Source organism: Hemibagrus wyckioides, linkage group LG28 (assembly GCF_019097595.1).
Source record: "Hemibagrus wyckioides isolate EC202008001 linkage group LG28, SWU_Hwy_1.0, whole genome shotgun sequence".
Taxonomy (NCBI): domain Eukaryota; kingdom Metazoa; phylum Chordata; class Actinopteri; order Siluriformes; family Bagridae; genus Hemibagrus; species Hemibagrus wyckioides.
This window is the reverse complement of record NC_080737.1, coordinates 15,112,893-15,129,523: the sequence shown is the minus strand read 5'-3', so window position 1 is coordinate 15,129,523 and position 16,631 is coordinate 15,112,893. Positions and strand designations below refer to the sequence as shown.

At 37.0% G+C, this 16,631-nt stretch overlaps 2 protein-coding genes across 2 annotated transcripts in view; both read left to right on the top strand.

Moving 5' to 3' along the window:
* spra (sepiapterin reductase a) overlaps window positions 1-1,168 on the top strand; it is a 3,532-nt gene extending 2,364 nt beyond the window's left edge. The window contains exon 3 of the mRNA XM_058383773.1: window positions 1-1,168. This exon is cut by the window's left edge and continues 87 nt beyond it. Within this exon, the coding sequence (XP_058239756.1) occupies window positions 1-104 (104 nt within the window). The 3' untranslated portion in view covers window positions 105-1,168.
* Window positions 1,169-4,771: 3,603 nt separating this feature from the next.
* On the top strand, window positions 4,772-14,654 carry smyd1a (SET and MYND domain containing 1a). The gene is made up of 10 exons (XM_058382563.1): window positions 4,772-5,035; window positions 8,947-9,123; window positions 10,509-10,722; window positions 10,855-10,985; window positions 11,673-11,711; window positions 12,689-12,884; window positions 13,082-13,174; window positions 13,533-13,696; window positions 13,789-13,957; window positions 14,347-14,654. Exons 1-10 carry the CDS (start codon window positions 4,899-4,901, stop codon window positions 14,470-14,472), a joined length of 1,446 nt encoding a protein of 481 aa, XP_058238546.1. The 5' UTR covers window positions 4,772-4,898; the 3' UTR covers window positions 14,473-14,654.
* Window positions 14,655-16,631: the final 1,977 nt, after the last annotated feature.

Here is a 16,631-nt window from a genome sequence, read left to right as displayed (position 1 = left end):
AGGGCCGCCTACTGACCTGCGAAGAATCTGTGGGGAAGCTGTTAAAGGTCCTGTTAAAGGACGATTATGAATCTGGAGCGCATCTAGACTTCTACAATTTGTAATTCGTCCCTGGAAGATTTCTCAGAGATGCAGTAATACTACAGACAGATTTGGAAGCTGTTACAGTACCAGCTTTATTTATGGTGATGATCTTGTTACAGTAGTTACATGGATATTTTCACTTCGGTTGTCATTACCTCAAAATGACATCGTTCATCAGTCATTAACATTATTTTCAGTATTATCTGACCCAAAACCCACCTGTTATTACTTTTTTTAATAGTAATTTCAGTTTCTTATAGGACCCTGGTCATGTAAAAATAACTGACTAGAATCGTAGCCAAAACAGACACAGAGTAAACAAACACTAGAAGATTTTTTTTTCTTTAGAGTCAATTACATTTCTTAGTAAACTTTTAAACACGGCATACTTTATTAAATATGAACTATATTACTACTCTATTGTTATGAATATGCTAGGAAGCTAGCTTAGTCCCTTAATGCTAGCAAACCTGGCTTCACAATATACAATAATTAGCCTAATTAATAAGTTAGCTTGCTGAGTCGACTTAGCTACTGATTCTAACCACAAATACTTTCTTTCAGGTTCATTGTCATGCAGATAAATTAGATTTTCATCCACAACAACATTACAGACAGTTAACAAATAACATCGATTATCTACCTATAGGCTAACATGGTTAGTTAGCCTAATGTTAGCTAGCTTACTACACCAATATTAGCTAGCTCAGGTCAACTTTTAGGTCATTCTTTACACATAATGTAATAGTTACAGTTTGAGTAGGTCATTTGTTGGTCTAGCTAAGTAAAGAGATACTGGAGTGTCGCTCTGCAACATGAAGAGGAGCTAATTCTTATACAATGCTAATATTTTTTGGTATTTAATGGAACAGAAAGTATATTTTTAACACAGTCTTACTGCAAAGTTGTGGTGTCATTGCATCTCTAACTGGGATTAGACCAAATCACATTAGCATTCCTAATTCTGTGGGCATAATTCACGTAATCTGTAGCTGACGCAAGAATCTTCTGCAATTTGTTGTATTGGTCAGTTTTGTGGCTTGTGTTGTCCTCAAATGTAATAAAAGTGCTTTCATTTACTCAATTGATATTTTACTGATGTTCTTTCAAATTTAATTTCAAGGTTTTTTTTTGTTTTAAATAAACAGTATAGGCCAAGTATTTAGATGTGGTAGCTTTGTGTGTAAGGACTACTGATACTACCAAGCTGCCACCACTAGGCCCCTGAGCAAGGTCTTTAACCCTCAAATGCTCAGTTTTATAAAATGAGATATACATGCAAGACACTCTGGATAAGGGCTTCTGACGAATGCCAGAAATGTAAATGTATTTCTTCACAGACCAAATTTCTCACATGCTGGTCATGATGGAAGCTGAAAATTGTGATACACTATATTGCCAAAAGTTTTGGGACACCCCTCCAAATCATTGAATTCAGGGGTTGGGCTCAGACCCTTAGTTCCAGTGAAAAGAAGTCTTAATGCTTCAGCTTCATACCAAGACATCTTGGACAATTTCATGCTCTCAACTTTGTGGGAACAGTTTGGGGATGACCCCCTTCCTGTTCCAACATGACTGCGCACCAGTGCACAAAGCAAGGTCCATAAAGACATGGATATACGAGTTTGGTGTGAAGGAACTTGACTGACCTCAACCCGATAGAACACCTTTGGGATGAAGTAGACCAGTGACTGTGAGCCAGACCTTCTCGTCCAACATCAGTGCCTGACCTCACAAATGAGCTTCTAGAGGAATGGTCAAAAATTCCCATAAACACAATTCCTAAACCTTCCAGGAGAAAGCCTTCTCAGAAGAGTTGAAGCTGTTATAGCTGCAAAGGGCAGGCAAACTCCATATTAAATTCATGTGTATGTAAAGGAAGACGTTTTGGAATGGCTCGCAGTCTAATTCATCCCAAAGGTGTTCTATCAGGTTGAGGTCAGGACTCAATTCAAGCCATTCAAGTTCCTCCACACCAAACTCGTCTTGGTATGCTGAAGCATTAAGAGTTCCTTTCACTGGAGCAAAGGGGCCAAACCCAACCCCTGAAAAACAACACCTGAATTAATTGATTTAGAGAGGTGTCTGTAGCAAAAATACAGGAATCAAACAGAAGCTAGAGGACAAATGGGAAACACAAAGGGGTTTAAAGTAGGTGATTAATGACTAAATACATAACAGGTGAACAATTGAACAGAGCAAATTAAACCAATGAAGAGTTTACTATGAGTGTACAGGGTTGCCCTCTGCTGGTCTGGAAGAGAAGTGTCCCAGATATCCAGTCCCATTCAGCAGAACACCTTCTACACAGTACACCTCCAAAAAAATATTGCATCATCTCTCTGTGGAGTTGTTCTTTTTTACCTTACCTCCTACATTCCAGAGACAAATAAAAGCTGGAATGCTGGTGAGGAAATGTCTGTAGTGTCTTTTTATAACAATAAGAGGAACTAACTAATGTCTCACAGGCATTGTGTTACATTCTAGACATTTTTTCAAGCCACGGTTATTCACCCAGGAAATGTTTTTATTCACTAATTAATATTAGTTATAATATATTTTAGGCTAAATATGGATTTTCTACTCAACCTCAAGTCATTTTCTGGCTAGAAATGCTCCAAACTGTCACACATTTTTTTTTTCTCTCATCTGATCCTCTGCAGCCTACAAGCTCTGGAAAGCATCACATTAAGTACAACACACAACACATCCCACACTCTCATTATAAACATTTTGTTTCAGGAATATTATGGAAACAGCCGTGGAGGTTTGGCAAGACGACACTTTTTCCAAAAGTTCATCAGCTCAGAATAAATTGCACTCAGAATAAATGAAACTCTGTTTACTGTGATCCACAAAACATTAAGGTATGCTAATAGTCATATATATACCCTGTACCGTCTTTTGTTGCTGCTGTAACGTGGAAATTTCCCCACTGTGGGACGAATAAAGGTTTATCTTATCTTATCTTATCTTATCTTATCTTATCTTATCTTATCTTATCTTATCTTATCTTATCTTATCTTATCTTATCTTATCTTATCTTATCTTATATGGAGGGAGAGTCAGGAAGGTGCAGTTTCTAGACTAAATACTTAATTGTGTAGAGCTAGTCACATTTTTTCTTAGCAGTACAATTTGCTTATTAGTCATAATTTAAATGTAGACTTCATGGATTAAAGGGTTGGAATTCTTAAAGGCAATGATGGTGAATTCAGTAGGAATTTGTGAGTTCAGATGATAGACTGTACTGGGGTCTTTGGTGAGGTAAGAGTTTATTTCTGATTTATTATTTAGAACATCTGAGGGCACGAAGACTTTATTATGGTCACACATCCATTACAGCACAGAGGAATTCTTTTCTTCATATATCCCAGCTGAGGAAGTTGGGGTCAGAGCACAGGGGCAGCTATTATATAGCACCCCTGGAGCAGGGATGGTTAAGGGCCTTTCTCAATTGCCCAACAGGTGGAGCTGGGGCTTGAACCCTGATCCTCCAAGCAATAACCCAGAGCCTTAACCACTTAAACCACCACTGCCCTTGTGCCCCACACACAACAGGCTGGTTTAAATAATTCAGAAACTGTTTATCTGGGATGTTCACACTCAGTGAGTGACAGTTTTGTGGGCGGAGCCAACTGGTATGAGCTTACAGGAAGACTATAGTTACTCAAATAACCAATCTTTACAACCGTGGTGAGCAGAAAAGCATCTCAAAATGCATTTGTTTTTACACAGAAACATATACCTGAGTGCTTTTCAATTAGAAAGCATCCCGAGTACAATCACTTTTTCCACAAATTTCGAAGAAGGTGTAATACCTGAACACATCCTTCATACCTTTAACATATTTGAAGATCCATGTGGGAGTGGGTTTATGACAGGGATGTGAAATCATACGCTTATATTAATATTTTAGAAATGGAAATCCTTTTTCAGTTGTCTTGTCTCAGGATTCTCAAAAAACAGGGAGAACAAAACAAAATAGTTATCTATTACAAGCTATGAGCAAGGATCTGGAAGTCAAAACAACTTAGGGGAGCTCATTGGGGCAAAACGGGACACAGATGAGGGTGATATGTGACAAGGAAGCATGCAGGGGCTCGTGGGTAATGTAGTTCAAGCACCATTTCAGTCTGAGAGCATGTGCATGTAATTTGTGAAAAGTGCAAGAAATATAATGTTTCAGTTAAGTATTGCTGTGCTTTTTGTTTCTGTGCGTAATTTTCTGCATTTTTGTCATTAAAATTTTATTCTAAAAAATCACAGAAATTTAACACAGTACAATTAGTGCACTAGCAGAAAAGATTCTTCAGATATTTCATATATTCAAATATTATTCAATATTGAAATAAGTAAATAAAGGTGTAATAAAAGGTGTTGAGTTGCACTTGTTGAGTTGCAGGTTGTTTTGAGGGTCTTAGGGCAGTCAGACTATCCCATACCATCCCATCTCCCCTGTGACAGGCAGACGCAGCTGCTGGATAAAAATACTCTCAGAGCCTCACTTCTCCCAAACAAGGGGAGGCCATACACTCCCCCCCACCACCACACACACACACTCCCACAAACTCTGCAGCACGTCCACCTTCTTTCACACAGACACACACACACACACACACACACATCAGGATTATACTGTCAGTATGGCCAGAGAGAATGAGAGTGATAGAGAGAGAGAGAGAGAGAGTGTGGGGGTGAGTCTATTTTGGGGAGGTGCTGAGTAGTGGATGGTTAGATGAGAAAGTCAGTGTGCACTGCGTGTGCAGGTCCTCTCCCAGCAGAAGCAGCAGCCGCCTTTCTCTTTCAGCCAGATGACCCTACAGAAAATGGACGCCGTGGAGGTCTTTGCAGCCGGAGAGAAAGGCCGCGGCCTCCGGACCACCAAGGACATGAAGGCTGGTGAGGTGGTGTTTGCAGAGGCCAGCTTCGCTGCTGTGGTCTTTGACAGGTGGGATCAGTGTTTGGGTTGTGTGTGTTACTAACACTGGGAAATGGCCATGAAAAAGAATTAAATGAAAGCGATAAGTAAAAATTATAAAAATGATGTGCTTTAATTTTAATTACAATTAATGAAGTGTAGAAGAAGCTAGACACATGAGAATAAACATAGAAGCTACCTGTATGAATAGTTTGTAACAATTCATAATTTATTTGTGTCTAAAGGCAAATAAACTCCGATATCCACTGTTCGTTCCATTCTGTTCAAGCCTTTCATAAAAAATAAAAAATAAATGATATCATAAAGTATACACTCTAGCCCCGCCCCTAGAAATAGCTTTAACAAAAATGGAAATATTAACACATGCTGATATTTGGAATGATACTTCTTTTGTTTCTTAGAAAACATTTAATAAAATAAAAGAAAATTTAGCTTTTTTGAATATGTAATGATCTTATTTTTCGATCTTCATTTATTTATTTATTTATTTATTGGGGCTGCATTTATAGGTCATTTTCATCTTTTTTTTAAATAAAAAATAAAATAAATAAATATAATAAAATAAAAGGATTTGAGAAAACAAGATTTGGTGCCAGAAGTTAATCATTTATTAATATATATATATATAAAATATCTTTGCTTTTATTCAGGACATTTTCCATTCACAAGGTTTTATATTTTGCTAATAAATTCACATAAAAAAGGCTTTCTGTAACTGGAGGGAACCTGATACACAATGTCGTTATCTTTAAACCCAGAGGCTTTAAAGGAGCTTTGTAAATAGGTATGATACATCTTAGCTTCCCAAGACCTTTATGCTAAACATAAAGCATAAACCTCTGTTAGTGTTGGAGAGTTCCATGGTGATCCATTTGGTTAAATGCAATTGACAAGGCTATAAAAGTGAAAGAGGAGATGACAGAATGGTAATGGACTAATTAGCAATGGAAAGCTAATAAGCTAATGATATGAGAGGTGCTGTGCTACTAATAAAAACAAATTTGAAGCAATATAGAAGCCTCTGATGTGAGCTCTACACTGCTTTCAAAACACATTTCTGACACTAGATACTTTTAAAGGTAGGTATAGATTAGCAACTTTAAACATGGAGTACCACGAGTGTACAGCTTAGCCTCAGGAGGCCAGACTGCTCAAAAAAAAATACTAGAATTTTACATTTATTTTTAATATGAAAGTGTTAAAGATCTAAAACATTAAGTACTAAGAAATGTACTATTAGAGTTAAGTACCAAGAAATGCAGTGCATCCTGAATATTTAGCTGCAAAGACGTCAACCGTGGCTAATGTTTCATTTTAGGAGCAGTTGAGTGTCAGTGTTAAGACTCAAACTGCTTTATCAGTAAGTTACTTGCTGAAATAAATTACTGCAGCAAGATATAACATTTAGCTTGAAACAAAGTTTGGCTAGACACAAAGTAGCTAGATATAAAATCGATCAGTAATGCACTTCCAAATAATTTAGGAAGGATAGCTAGCTTCATGTACTCTTAAACAATTTGCCTGAGTTGGTTGTAGCTTGACGATAACTAGATAGTCAGCAAAATAATATGTGGCATGTTTGGCAAGGTCACTCACTTTTGCTGAAAAACCTTCTGAGATTTTAGTTCTGTTTTTCAGCTGAGTTTCAGCTTTATTTTGGGGGGAAAAAATCCCGGATTTAGCCTAAGCAATAAAATTGTCGATAATAATTTAAAGATAAAAAAAGATGACAAGTAACATTGGCCAAACTCACCGTTTTCTACGTTACTTTTCTATGTGATGTTGAAGAATTATCATTAAAGAAACACTTGACTTTCAATAAATATTTTCAGAGCTGATTAAAGAAAAACAAGATCTACAGTTTATGTAGCTTGCAGTCAGATTTGTAAACAGTTGCCAATAAAAATAACTGATGATTTACTGATGAATATTTTATAGTAAATAGTACAGTATAACAGTAAATAATACCATATAATATCTGCTACTTTATTTCTAATGCACAGCTATATTCACTTTATCTAATTTCATTTAATCTCAATTTTATTTTTATCTTATTCTGTTTAATTGTTTTCATTACACTGTATTTAATTTTAATTTTTTAAAACCCCCCCCTCAATTTTATTTTTATTTATTTAGTGTCATATATAGCCTTCATAGCATGTATGATTGTATCTGTGACCAAAAATGTTTTAATTTAAATGAAAAATGAATAAAATTCCATTGCAGAGTTTGGTACATATCTCTCTTTCAGTATGTACATAACTAAGATGAGGAGAACAGATATAAGCGCGTGTGTTTGCAAGAAACAACTGGAGAATATCAAGACAGTGTAAACTGCCATCACTGTTAATGCGCTTGTTATACTCTAAAGTTCTGCTGGTATTTTCCAGCGCCGCTGAAACTCTAGGAGAACGCGAGTAACATGAGTCACCTGATTCAGATCCTATGACTTGATGGCAATGTACTTCAGGACTATTTCAAGAGAGAAGCACATTCAGATAGTCATTGTTGGATGACGGCTATGATTTTCATGTTTATGATTTATGCTCTCCATTGCGAATATCTCTCTAAATATTTGCCATCGCATTTATATATAGCACCTATTCGAAAAACAAAAGCCCGGCCCTGAGCGTTTAGCTTTGCGTGTACTGTCCAAGGTTCTTAAAGAGCGAAAGGGTGAAAGAGGCTTCACTCTCATGTGACTGGATCACCGTTTCACCTCCATAAAAAGTAAGAAGAGTTTGCATAGTAGTCAGGTTATGCATGTCAGAAGCAAGCACACAGAGCTTTCCACATAAAGACTTTGTAAACAGAAACACTACTTTCCATTAATGTATGATTGCAGAACACCGTGGAGTGACTTTTGTACAAAATGAAGGATGAATTTAAAATTGGCATCACATAAAACATCATCCCCCCCAATTCCCAAGACACCTATCTTTTAGATTAAAATTTGTGATGCATGAGAATACATTGCTTTCTTTTTGTTATATTAAGCATTGTGACAGTGGCATACAGCCCAGGATGATCTTAGCCATTAATGCAAGATAAAAACAGAATATCCCTAGTGGAATTGTATTTGATAATACACCCCCTGAGATAAGACCAAGAGTTCAATATTGCCCTTATAAAGAGTCCAAGCCATCTGGAAACATCTGTCCTGTCTGGTGCACAGGATATTTGTCTTTGTATTTGAATTAGAGGGGGTGAGTTTTAATACTTTTGTCGGTTACCATGGGTGGATTGCCATAAAAACATTGGGAAGCCAGGAGGACAAGTGGTTTATTTTTACTGAAGCCTGACAGGTGTATACAGATGAATTCTAAGTAAGGAAAAGACAAACAGGCAGTGGAGAGTCATCCTGGGATAAATAATTGGCTAATCTTTGCATGTGCAATAATAAAAACTGAAATTCTCATGTGTAATTTTTAAAAAGTGATATTAAACACTTCTTTTACTTTCTCTCTCTCTCTCTCTCTCTCTCTAACTCCACACATACATAATAAAACTTACGTGACTGAATGAACTCAAATCCCTACAGCCATTCTCCATCATCTAGTGGCAAGCCTTTCCTGAAGATTGGAGGTTATTAAAATAGCAAAGGGGGAAACAAAGGGAAACTGAAATAGCATGTTTATATTGTAGATATGGATATGATGGTCTGGAGCTTATATACTTATGATCATATAGAGTATAAGATCAGAGAGCAAGCTATTTTAAAATAGTTTGAGTAAAAGCCAACAAACCTTATTCGCTTATTACTCTGTTTTTGAATCCTATTGTATTTTGATTTCTTTTATACCCAGACACTCATCAAAAACATTTCACTGGATCTTGTAATGTGTATGATTATATATGTGACAAATAAAATATGAATTTGAAGTTAATTTATTTACATATCCTCCCTCTTTGGTCTGTAGCCTGTCCATGCACGTGTGCCACAGCTGCTTCCGCAGACAGGTGAATCCACACCGCTGTGCCCAGTGCAAGTTTGCCCACTACTGTGACCGCACGTGTCAGCGAGCTGCCTGGGAGGAACACAAGCAGGAGTGCGCCGCCATCAGACAACGTGGCAAGGCACCAAGTGAGAATGTGCGGTAAGTAGAGGTGCTATGGTAAGACGCAAGAAAGACCAACACGCCATCCATCCATCCAAGTCAAAACATCATCTCGTATCAGATTTACATGTGTAAAAAGTTAGCAAGAGTTCTGGGTAGAATTCAGTTCGAATGTGTCTTTCAGCCCACATATGATATTTATAAATAGTTTTTATAGTTGTACTCAAAGCGATCTCATGTTAGCCATGTTGTTTACATAAACAGTGAAAGCATTTATGTTAAAAAATATCAGACATATATTTAAAAAATCACCTCAGAAATCCTGTCAGGTTAGCTTATGTCAACTATCTGGCTAATTCAAGTAGGCAATGAACATTTATAAATGTGTCAGTTTAAAAATCTTGTCAGTTTAGCTTATGTTAGCTGGCTTCTAGAATTAGCAGCGTTCATTAACATTTATGAATATAACTTCAGTTAAGAAATCCTGTCAGAACATTTATGCAACTGGATAAAAATCTCAGAAATCCTGTCATGTTAGGTAATATTTTAGCAAGAAAGGTTACGAGCATTTCTTAGATTATGAGCCTTTCTCAGAAATCCTGTGAGGTTAGCTTATATTAACTATGTGGATAATTCTGGCAGTAAATGAACATTTAGAATTATGACTTTCCTTCAGAAATCTTGTCAGTTTTGCTAATGTCAGCCAGCGTCTAGAATTAGCGATGAACACGTTAACGTTTATGAATATAACTTCTGTAAAGAAATCCTGTCCGAATATTTATGCAGCTGACTAAAAATCTCAGAAATTAGCTTATGTTAGCTAACAGCAAAAAAGACCTCAGAAATTATTTGAAGATTTTTGGTTGTTAGCAGAAAACGTCCTGTCCATTCACATTAGCTATATTAAAGCTAATAATCACAGCAAAAATTCTAAACATGATATTATATAAAACATTTTTTTTTTGAAAATAGCATCAACATTTATGATTATTTTCCCTCAGAAATCTTTTTAGCTCATGTTAGCTCAACTTTCTAGCCTTAGCAGTGAAGATTGGGGCCATTTATAAATGATTTTCTCACAGACATCCTGTAGCCTGAGCTTTTCTTAACAATCTGGCTAATTTTGTACACTAATATGTACAAAAACTACAAACTACAAAACTACTACTTTTAAACTATTAAAAGTCCACTCAAAAAATCCTGTATATAACCCTTAATAATCCTAGCTAGCGTCGTAGCATATACAGTAAAGATTATGAGCATTTATGATTAATGACTTTCTCTCAGAAATTAAGAGCTTATCTTATATTCACAACACAGTACATTACTGAAAATATAACTGTGTATTCATGCGTATTGTCGTTCTGAAAAATGTCTCCATGTTCCTGTATGTTGTAGCATTCAGTGTCAGGTTTTTCTTTCAGTCTTGCAGCGCGAGCTGTATGGCGCATGCAGAAACACAAAGGAAAAATCTTCGACACACAGCTCACAACTCTAGACCTCTTGGAGGACCACCTCTCTACAATGACCCCAGAGGACCTTAAAAATCTCAAAGTGGATGTTGGCAACTTCCAGGACTACTTGAAAGGCAACAGAAGGCAGTATAGCGAAGATTACATCTCACATATCTTTGGTGTGGTAGGTACGCCTTCGCTGTCCACCTGCAAACTCTATCATTAACAACAAACAACAAAACACGCAGTGTATAATATACAACATAAGGCTGGTCCTACACAGTTGTCGTGCTTCATCTCTGTATTTCCTTTTCAGATTACCTGCAATGCTTTCACTCTGAGTGACCAGCGTGGACTCCAGGCAGTCGGCGTGGGCCTCTTTCCTAACCTCTGTCTGGTCAACCATGACTGCTGGCCAAACTGTACCGTCATCCTCAATCACGGCAGGTGAGAAATCCTGCCAAGACTTCTGTCATATGATTGTTTAATTTTGCGATATAAACAATATTCAAAGTTTCATGCCAAAATAATGGCTGTTTCGTTGTGCACATGTTCAGCGTTGAATGCCTTTGTCATGTCATACTCCACAGTGGTGGATGATATAAAGCTTATATAAAAGTAGACACTAAGGGATTTAAGAATATGTAGTTTTTCATATGTGTTTCTGTTTTTACCTAGCCTATTATAGCAATACCCCCCCCACACACACACACACAAATATCTCTATTTTCAAAGTAAATGTTGATATCAAACCCATTTCTGCGATGCCTCAAGTGCTTGTTCATAAGCCTCTAAAATGTGAATGTTCAACCACGAAAATTCTGTGTAAGGTTATCCATGAGAGGAAAAAACAAACATCTCACACTGAAAGCCAACAGAGGCCTGACTCATTTTATATCAATATCTGCAGCGATAAAATCATCGAAAAGAATGTACTACTACAGTGCACTAGTTTAAGGCTTATAGATATATAAATGGAACAAACAGAACAACGAGACTATAAGTATATATCTCTATAAACTGTGATTGAACTATAATTGTATTGTCTGGTTGACATGAGAAATCTAGTTCAATTTAGTTAAATCGTGTTGCTCTGTAATCGTCTGTGATCCAGCCTCTTGCCTTCTCTTCCAGTCAGACAGCTCTGGAATCAGCTTTACACTCCCACAGGAGGTAGGCGAGTGGAGTGTAACTGCATTGTAACCTTTGACTTGATGAACTTAGCGCATCCTTTCTATGTCACCTGTGTAAATCATTCAGTTTCCTCGCTGTGACGGTTAAACTTTATCTGTATGTGACTTTTATGACATTTAATCTTTGCAATGGTGTTAATGTTACTAAACTGATTGTCTGGTGTAAATGAAAATAATCATTTATATTAATTAATAATTGATTATTCCCAATTAAACCTTGACCGACTTTTGGTATTTGCATTGAATTCATTGCAACAGATACACTATATTGTCAAAAGTTTTGGGACACCCCTCCAAATCATTGAATTCAGGGGTTGTTTTTCAGGGGTTGGGCTCGGCCCCTTAGTTCCTGTGAAAGGAATGCTTTTGGACAATTTCATGCTCCCAACTTTGTGGGAACAGATTGGGGATGACCCCTTCCTGTTCCAACATGACTGCACACCAGTGCACAAAGCAAGGTCCATAAAGACATGGATGAGTGAGTTTGGTGTGGAGGAACTTGACTGGCCTGCACAGAGTCAGGCTTTCTCGTCCAACATCAGTGTTTGACCTCACAAATTCACTTCTAGAGGAATGGTCAGAAATTCCCATAAACACACTCCTAAACCTTGTGGAAAGCCTTCCCAGAAGAGTTGAAGCTGTTAAAACTGCAAAGGGTGGGACAACTCCATATTACACTCATGTGCATGTAAAGGCAGACGTCCCAAAACTTTTGGCAATATAGTGTATGTGTAGATTAAATAGAACTGTGTGAATGAGGAGCATGGATTTATTGTTTCATGTCTGGATAAGCATATTTTTTGTATCTTGCTTGTGTTTTTTTCTACAACATATAATCCCATATCATTAGTGTGTATCAGTTGGCAATCATTTCCTCCCATGGAATGTTTCATCTAAACGTTCTTTCTCCTCTTTCTCCTTTCCTCGGATGATGCATCTGTTCTGTCCTGATGGTAGGATTGAGCTGCGTGCCTTAGAAAAAATCCCAGAAGGTACCGAGTTGACGGTCAGCTACGTGGACTTCTTAAACTTATCCAAGGATCGTCAGAAGCTGCTGAAGAAGCAGTATTACTTTGACTGCAAATGTGAGCACTGCAGCAAAGGCATCAAGGACGACCTAATGATGGCTGTGAAAGAAACCGACGGCAAAAAGGTAAAACTTTGCATTTTTAAAACGTAATTAAGAACACACTTGGGTATTAAGAGAAATACATCTGTGTGAAAAATAAATCAGCGACATGATTAAGAACAAGACCATCTCAAACCAGTACACAATGTTTATGCTTTAATAAAGTCTTCTGATGATGTTTGGGATGTGATTTTTATTCTGGTTCTCCACTGAATCCTCAGCCTTCAGCCGAGCGGGTGAAGGAGATCACAGACTACAGCGTGGAGGCTCTGGCCAAAATTGAAGAAGCTCGTATGGAGGGAGACTTTCATAAGGTAATGTTAAAGATTTAGGACTCCTATAAAGCACATGTTAACATAAAGCAGCCTCTTGTCCATACAAGTAATAAACAGACATTGCACTCTATAATGAAGATTGTATGTTACATCTATTATTTATCAAAAATTGTTCCATGCCAGTGAGAAAAAATATATAAATTCATTTATCATGACCTTGTATAGTTGGTTAACTCATATTCTAACATTTTACAATCTGGATGCCTCAAAAAAATAAAAAAAAAGGTAGATATATGCATTGAAAATTTTAATCTCACCAAACATTTCCCAGGCTGCCACACCCATCCCATGTCAAGCACATGACACATATTAACGCTACGTTTCTGCCATCCGATAGGTCGTAAAACTCTGCCGTGAGTGCTTGGAGAAGCAGGAACCGGTGCTGGCGGACACGCACCTCTACATGCTGCACGTGTTTAAGGTGATCAGCGAGGTCCTGTCATACCAGCACTCCTTCAAGGAGGCTGCCGAATACGCAGACAGGATGGTGGAAGGCTATGTGTAAGTGTGCCCATTTGATGAGGAGCTCCTGTTTATAGTCTCACTTGTTTATATCTTTGACATGTATATACTTGTATCCTGTCATCCATCAGGAAGCTCTATCACCCAAACAATGCTCAGCTTGGCATGGCCACTATGAGGGCAGGCGTAACACACTGGCATGCAGGGCTGATCGAAGCTGCTCACGGCCTGGTCTGTAAAGCCTATGCAATCCTTATGGTAACACATGGACCCCATCACCCAATTACAAAGGATTTGGAGGTAATACACTAATCAGCTGACACACACAACTATGCAGGTACAGTTTAAACATTGGCGAGTTCTATCATGATTGTGGATATGTGTATATAATATATATACTAGGGACAGAATGGCCAGAAAACCAAAATATCTCTTTTCTGAAAGAGATCGTTTGTGATTATTTGTATGTGACTATTTCATACTACTATTATTTTATAACTAATGATGTTTGTTCCAGAGAGTCATTTTTTTTTTTAGATTTTATTCTAGTAGTCCTACCTTCTGTACATTCTAAAGTGATTTTAGCTTTCCTGAGCATGTGACTCACGCAGGAGAACAGGATAATGAATTTGCAATGCCTAAGACAATGTGGAGAGAATGTCTGATGCGTAAAGTATGTCTTTCTGCAGGCAATGCGCACGCAGACAGAGCTGGAGCTGCGCATGTTTAAGAAGAACGAACATGCCTACCACAGCATGCGTGAGGCGGCTCTCACCAACAAACACATGACCTCTAGACTGGTCAAGAGCAAATAAATCTTCAGATACATGTAACTAATTTAACCATATTTAAGAAAAGCATGTCCGAGGGGACGGATCTTCCCAACCTAGAGCTGGGAAGGTTGAACTGGTTGGTAAATTTCCCTGTATGTCTCTCTGATTTGGAAAATGTTTTGTGTAAATAAATCTCCAAGACACGGAAATTGCCCAATAAAGAAGGTGTTTCTAGTTCTTTGGGAATTATAGAGAACTTTACACAACACTTACTATAAGTCAGAAAATTGTCCAAAAGTACAAGAATTACGAGGTTCTTGTAACTAATACAGAGTGCGATTACATGGCATACACCCCAGAAAATAAAATCATGTGATACTACTATTTGAATAGTATTTTCTATAATCAGATCAGGAGAAGTTAAATATAAGATTATTAAATAGATTTCTAGAGATTTATTTGACTTATTTCAATTAAAAAAATTTTTTTTTATTCCACTGGCAGATAATTTAGCTCATTTTAAGCAAAATAAATAAATAAATAAATGTGTAAATTCATACATACATATTATAATTGTAAATAAAATAATTAAATATTTATTATAAAAATTAAAATGTAATAGTATAAAATAACATTTATAATAATCTTTAAAAAAATATATAAACATAATTTTAATAGAAAATAAATATAAATATATATGTATATATAAATAATATAAAAAAAACTATAGAAATAATTGCATATTATTATTTTGATGTGTATAAACTAGAAAAGGATTAATTACATATTTGATTACATTTTCACAAAGAGTTTACTTTAGAATAACAGTGGGGAAAAAAATCAGGTCATGATGCATTCTTGGAACATTAGATTTTCTTAAGAGTATTATATGGAAGTACAAATGCTTAAGAAATATCCATTGACCAAGAAGAACAATGTTTGCACAGGGGTCATTAAATGCTACTCAACCAAATTACAGTGAAATTCATAGGAAAGTCTTTCCCTGTACTGACTGGGAATTGGAAATTACTAGGAAATGAGTGAATACCGCAAAGCTGGACGCTTGTATACGCTGTAATCTGAAACTGTATACACTAATGATATTTAATCATCCAGAAGAAGAGAAGTTCCTGGCTGAGTCTGGTTCCTCTCAAAGCTTTTCCTTCGTGTCGTCTCAGGGGATTTTTCCCCCTGTCACCTCTGACTTACTCCAAAGAGATCAAAGTCTACATCTGGATTACTAGAAAACCTTTTTAGGAACAATGTGTATTGTGTATAAGTCCTTCACGATTAGAATTAAACCTCTGACCCAGAAATAGGCCAATATAGTGAGACAAATACACAACTTAGCGTCCTGTTATAAGTCCTAATATAAATATTCATGTGTAATTCACATTACAGCAATCAATGGGGTCATGGAGGAGAATAAGGAAATTGTTTTAATCAATAATCCAGATTATGGTTAAAGATGAAAGGTGCAATGAACAAATAGGTTCGAAGGTCAATCCTGCAAAGATATAGTAGATTCTTTGGGGCAAGCATAGTGAAAACTAACAGTGAATACATTTTACAGGTGATTTTATTTCCCACAAAGCATACGTACATTTTTGTTCTTTCTTTTTAAATTGAATTTTACTACTTAATACCTAACGTTTTTTTTGTTTTGTTTTTTAATCACATTAAAAGTTTAAAGTGCTATAGGAAGCATTTCCACTTCACAGCTCCAGGGTCCCTGGTTCAAAATCCTGAGCTCAGGTTACTGCCTGCGTGTTTTACATGTACTCCTGATGAGTTTCTTCTGGGTTCTCCGGTTTTCTCCAACCTCCTTAAAACATGCTGGTGAGTAGGTAGGCTACTCTAAATTGCCCCTCAGTCAGTTTACATACAACCAAATAATCTGTTCGTAATCAGATTGATAAATAATTGAATTGAAAAGCCAACATGCAAACACTTCAGTCAAACAGATAACTGAGGGCATGAAGCCTTTATTATCGCCACACATTACATTAAAGCACAGTGGAATTCTTTTCTTCACATATCCCAGCTGAGGAAGTTGGGGTCAGAGCACAGGGGCAGCTGTCATACAGCGCCACTGGAGCAGAGAGGGTTAAGGGCCTTGCTCAGCTGCCCAACAATGGAGCTTGGTGGTGCTGGGGCTTGAACCCTGATCCTTCAATCAACAACCCACAGCCTTAACCACT